A 6198-nucleotide genomic window follows, 5' to 3' on the forward strand; every position below is an offset into this window, starting at 1 on the left:
TCTTTTTTGATCGAAGACCGTCGATTATCTCGAAAGAAGATCGATGTGCTACAGTAATATAATTCGGATTAATACTCTTTTTCCCTGTCTTCAAGAGCGCGTGAAAAAGTCACTAATCAAAAAATCTCTATGATATCATTTATCTATATAAATGTAATTATTATTAAATTATGGATGAACAAAAATAGAAGAGATTTCGTTTGTCTTGTGAAAATTTATCTCTCGGTGATTGAAAACAATTACAATTATTCATTGAATGTAAAATCTTTGAAAGTTTTAATTCTTCGTTTTTTTTTATATATAGATTATCTCGAATTTTGTATATATATTTTTAATATCAGAAATCCTGGACAATTAAAATGTTATTATACTCTACTACTCTAATCAACTGTACATTGGTGTATCGAACCTATCTATATAAAATATCTAAAAATCGTACAATGACCGAACACACCTTCTCGAGGGTTGTGTCTAGATAATGTCATCGAAGAGAAATGACGCGACCAGTCGGAGGTCGCGCCTCGGGTCAAAGTAATCGCCGGTGTGCAAACACACTCGATTCGCCTTGTCTCCGACGAGTTGAGCGAAGCCGCAGAAGACCGTCGACGATCGTCGCGACTCGCCGATCCCTAGCGGAGAATAGTTCATTAGGTCATCGTCATTACGCGTCTGCTTGTCGCAGAAACCTGCCCCCTCGTCCTCGTGAGAATGGATTGTCCCATATACCCTCAATGCTTTTGTCCTATCGCGGGAGCCGTTTTGCCGGATCGAACTCCGACCGATACTCCGGCCATTAACGGCGCTTGCGTCAGCTCCCGGTTCTCCGGGACGGTCGTAGATGATGACACCGAGGAATGCGATTCCTCCGTAGTCGATTCCTCCGCTCCAATTAGCGTTGAGCAATTCCTCTCTCGAGCGCCGTCGATCAGCCGCGCGCATTGTCGGAGTGCGTTTCCTTTAACGGTCCCACATCCAGATACGACCCGAACGAAATCACGGTCCCGAGTCATCGTCGCGCAGTTAAATCCCTAGTGCTCGGCAGCGTACCGATTTAGACCCGTATATTACGTTCTGTTGTGGAGATATAACAGTACCCGTGCAGCTATATAGTAATAATATAATAATTGCAATTTATTGGTTCGATTTTTTCCATTGAGGTAGAATGTAATAATTGAACTTACATTTTATGAGGAGAGAATTATCTCATTTTAGAATTAAAAGAATTTTCATGCGCGTTTAATTATCGGTGTATTCAACAAGTATTGAAAGAGAAACCATTGTAATTGACGATGGCTTTCAGTCAAACTTTTATCGAGGGGGAAAGACCGGAAACTCTACACTAATTAAGAATGTAATGACGCGGAACTTTGACACAGGTTATTCGTGATGCTCAATTTAAATCTTATGACACTCGATTGACATAAGTTACGCCATTAGAATCTGTTATTTATTATTCGTATGCTAATTATGATTATTCGACAAACATTATTCGACGCGCATTGGGATAGCGGTAACTATATATACCGCGTATCGCGTAACAAACAGCTATTGGAGAGTTGTATTTCTAAATTAATGAGCAGAAACGTCCCGTTAAATTCAACTTCGATTAATTGATTCGATTAAGATTTAACTCAAAAACTCAGTTTTTCTCATATTTCTTAAAATATAATTATACATAATTATACACTGCGCTCAAAGATAATTGTCTTATAAATAAACGTTTCTTTTTTTTTTACGAGAATTAGATTTAATTGGAATTGATGAATTATTGAATAGAAGGCTATCGCAGCAGTAGAATCATCAAATCACACGTCACACTCCGTGGATTGACATGTTTTTTTACAACACGACAATGCGTACAGGCTCGTTTCTGTCAATCGGCCGGTGATGATAACAACGATGACGCATAGCACCGACGGAGAACGACCGGTTCTTTCTTTTTTAATAGTCGCGGTTTATAGACACTCGCTACTCAGCGAAACGCAATCAGCGATAAATTTACAATCTTCCACGGTGCGGCTGACATTTTCACGGTGTTTTATAGTAATGCGTCTGGAGTTACAGCTGTGACGACAAGACTGACATTCGGAGCATTTATTGCCTCGAGCGCGTATATCTTAACTACTCCTCGAGCTTCTAATTCAAGCTGTGATGTATGCATTTTGCGAATACCTATCTTAGAGCGTGTATTCAATTTTTCGATGTGCAGACAAACGTTTTCCAGCGAGGTCATAATAATTTGATTTACTAATTTAAATAAAACATGTTAGAGTAGTGTTACGGTGTTTTTAAAATATCGAATATCGGCAAAGCTTTTTATAAGATGACGGTGAAAATTGCATGCGACACACTTGCTCTAGCGTTGAATTGAAGACATGGCAGGCGTCAAGGCCGCTGAAAATCGAAAGGCTCATCCGTCATCAAACCTATTGCCAATTAACGCTGATCTAATCGTTGATTCAGCAAAACCGATTCACGGTACCAATCTGGACATCACGGCATTTTACGGAAGCTTACGTCACTGTCCGTTCTATTTTGTCACGGGTTCCCCGTATGCTCTGACGGAAGAGCTTCGAATGCCGACAAACATTTGTTAGGCGAGGTCATGGCCGTTGCGATAGGGCAAGGACAAGTGTTTCGCCGCGAAGATTTTGATGAGCCTTATTATTGCGATCATCGATTAGTCACGGCTCAACACATTAGGCTTTTTGATCGTGTTACTTTATTTACGAAAAATCCCGTTTGCAAGTAAAAAATTATAAGGAAGCGTAAAGCAAAAAGCATTGACAGCCTAACGAATTTGGAGAAGTCGGAATGTGAAAAAAAAAATCAAAAATCTAAATCATTGAAATAAAATATTATGAAACTGAATCGCAAATTGCAGAAAGAATTAAGATTGGTTTTAAAATTGAATCCGTCGTTGTAGAGCAGTTGTTTTAATTTATTTCAGTCGTAGACGTCTAATCGCGCATCAGTTTAAAGATTGATTATCGTACGTATCGATATTTCAGCAACGGAATATTTATCGCGCGGTGATAAATGATGTCTGCAAGTCTAGGTAGGTGATAAATAATGTAGTTTTCCCTATTCTCTCGCTCCGCAGTTATTCTTTCTATTTCCGCCCCTTCTGTCTCGCAAACTTCATCCACTACCGGCCGCCCTTGGTCCGGGGGTCGGGTCTGGAAGGAGGATAAGGCTGGCAGCCGGTTAATTTATCGAGTCGGGGAAAGTTTGGTGAATCTCCTATTTGCATTTTCCGTAGATTGCTTTTCTGCGCGCGCCCGCGTGGCAATCTGTGGCGAATAAAGTCGATAAAGCTCTCTCTCACTGTATTCATGATAATCTGTTCTCCGTCCTCCCTGCTAAAAGAATTCAATGCATCTGTTGAGAAAATTTAAAAAATTGCAAGATGACGAACGAGCTGCGAAATAAAATGAAATCGAATTTCAAATTAAATTAAAAATTTTGTTTAATTTATTTTTCTTTTTAAAGATTCCGTGACGAATTATCATTTGATCAAATTGCTTTCTAAAGACAATAAATTAAATATTAAAAATATTATTATTATATTAAGAGAAAATGCTTTTTATATTCACTAAGTATATAATAATGACAACGAAAGTTTAAGTGTAACAAGATCGCGCCGTCACTCTCTAACAAAAAATTGTTACCTGTCTCTCAGTCTTGTTTGCTCTGTGCGTTTCTCCCTTTCCTTTCTGTCGTTCGTGCGGGTCGTGGGGTCGAAAAACGAAAGTGCGCCTTCATGCAAAATCGGCCGGCGCGCTGCCCTTTGACCTCGCCGGCCAGTCGGTCGACCACGGATCCGTCTGGCTCTCCGATGGCGAGCAACGGTGAGCGTTCACAGTTAGGTTCTCACGGCTCATACATGAATGCATGTATGCGGCTTGAAACGCTCGCGATGGAGCTCGGCGTACCGCGGGCTGCCTTCTGGCTACGATCGTGGGCGATATCGGTATGGCGGTCACTGATCGTCTGGGAGAGTGGCTTTTGAACGCAGCTGCGATGGTCCTTTGCCTTAACAGCACTCGCCGCCATCCCATTTCCCTCAATCTCGATCGTGAAAACGAGATCGATCCCGTCCGAGCGAACATGTCAGGTTCAACGCAAGTTATAGTAATAGTTACGATTTTTCTCTTAAACTTTGGTATTTAAAAGAAAGACTTTTTATATTCATACAGTTATGCAAAGAATTTCGGAAAAAGTGTAGGGAATTTTTTAATGAATTATCTCCGAAGTTTATTATCGATAAATATAGTCGAAAGGATATATACATATGTTTATTATTTTTCTAAATAATATATCTTAAATTTGATAAAATTTTGCTACTCTTAATATGAATATAAATCTTACCTTTTGCGTAAGAATAAGAGTTATAATTTTAAGTAGTATAGATCAATATTATATTGTACATATTAATCATAATGTTTTATAATTGTAAATTAATTTTTTTCGACGCGCAATTCCTTTTCTTCTTTCTTTTACAAGGATAAAATTTTCGAAACTCACATCTTTTTTTATCGTAACCAAATTCAACAGCGATTAATCTCGATTCCTTTGTACTCCCGCGAGAGAGACGCGCACGCGACGCCAATTTTGACACGACCCTTTCGCGTGTGCCTAACGAGCGTGAATATTTTTTTCTTGCAGTACTAAATGAACTCGAAGGTCTAGCTCGAGGCGCCGATGCGAGAGATTGTCCTCCAGCATCGAGAGCGGCTCTAAATCCTGAGCATGTGGCGCGGGTTGCCGAGAACGCCAAGGCGGCACTGGCCTTCGCGAGAAGCCGAAATCCGGCGATCCGATGCCTAACTACGAGGGGCACCGTTCTTTCATCTAGTACTTTCACGTTGGAGGAAGACGTCGACAAGGTAAGTAAGAAGCTCCGACAATCGTCGCCGGCGATTCGATACGCTAAAATTCGCTCTTTGGGTAACTGTATTCAATGTGTTGAGGTATTTAGAAGGCAAATTTGCATCGATCGTTGACCGCGGCTAGATATAGGACTTCCGACGAATAGTCCTTTGTCACTTTCCTCTGCCTAAAAACCTCGGAAAATTTTTCGAAGAGCTATCGTGATTCGGAGATGAAATCGATGCGCACGATTCTTTTCTCCTCCTCATTTTTCCACCATCGTTAACCTGCGAAGAAATTTTAATTCTCATTTAATTTCCTATTTAAGAAAATATTCTATTGTGTTCTTGAATTTATTATCTCGTCGTCTCGTTAATTCCGACTGTCACATCAGTATGTTTTACATTATATTATAAGCAGATAATGCGGTTTCAAGTATCAATGGCGATTACAAAACCCGTTTTGTGACAAACGGGATTTGAATACGTAAATTATGAAGGGGGTCGTTATTCTCATCGCGATTATATCTAAACGCCTGCGGCGTGTAACGACAAGCGACACGATAAAGCGAATCGATTGTGACAGTCGGTTGATAGGGTTTCAACAGTTATATGCAGAAAGTAGCCACGCGGTATGGTACAAACCAGTCCTTCCAAAGACCCAATGATAGCGAAGAAAGGTAGACACTCGGACACCACGGTGTTCATTGAAGCACGAATGTTATGATAATGACCCGAGAACACCCACGTGGTGTGTACGCGCGAAGTATTTTTCGCAGCATTTTTGTAATACTTAACGTAATCTTTGCGAATCAGAGAAATTCTCAATTTTGATTACAATTTCCGTCACGAATTCGGTCCTCCTTGCAGCTTGTTTTGTCCAGACGTACCGGAATTATCTATCGATCGGTATCGAGAATTTTGGATGTCTTGTTCTAGGATGGATTGACACGAAACGACGACAGGATATTGACTACGTGCCTCAGTCTCTGCAGAAGCCTCAAGGAACACGCAAACGCAGGTAAGGTATCGTGAAGTTCACGTCTGGACGCGTCGAAATATTTCTCTCTGTCTCCAGTCCCAAATTATTATTCTTGTTTACGATGATTAATCGCGTCGTATATTCGATATGCCTCCACGATATGCTATTTTAAATTCTTGTAGAATAGAAGAAAGTACTTTTTTTTTCTCTGGACTGGAAATTTGTTAAGGAATAATCTTTGCTAGCTATTTATTAAGGGATATTCAGGGGAATTTTTTTTTTTCGAACTTTGCCGAAAAATATCTAGACGCAATATTTTGCTAGCTTAAATTTATTAAAGACAGA

The 6198-nt window shown here is 40.0% G+C and overlaps 1 protein-coding gene and 1 long non-coding RNA gene across 2 annotated transcripts in view; one reads left to right on the forward strand and one right to left on the reverse strand.

Moving 5' to 3' along the window:
• LOC105833320 (telomerase-binding protein EST1A) overlaps positions 1-6198 on the forward strand; it is a 90719-nt gene that overhangs the window by 79560 nt on the left and 4961 nt on the right. The window contains 2 exon segments of the mRNA XM_012674975.3: positions 4669-4889; positions 5811-5892. Coding sequence (XP_012530429.2) covers positions 4669-4889; positions 5811-5892 — 303 coding nt within the window.
• On the reverse strand, positions 1626-4662 carry LOC118644839. The gene is made up of 2 exons (XR_004962632.1): positions 3672-4662; positions 1626-3362 (listed from the first exon to the last, which is right to left on the reverse strand). It is a non-coding gene; the product is annotated as an uncharacterized LOC118644839 (long non-coding RNA).

Source organism: Monomorium pharaonis, chromosome 3 (assembly GCF_013373865.1).
Source record: "Monomorium pharaonis isolate MP-MQ-018 chromosome 3, ASM1337386v2, whole genome shotgun sequence".
NCBI lineage: Eukaryota > Metazoa > Arthropoda > Insecta > Hymenoptera > Formicidae > Monomorium > Monomorium pharaonis.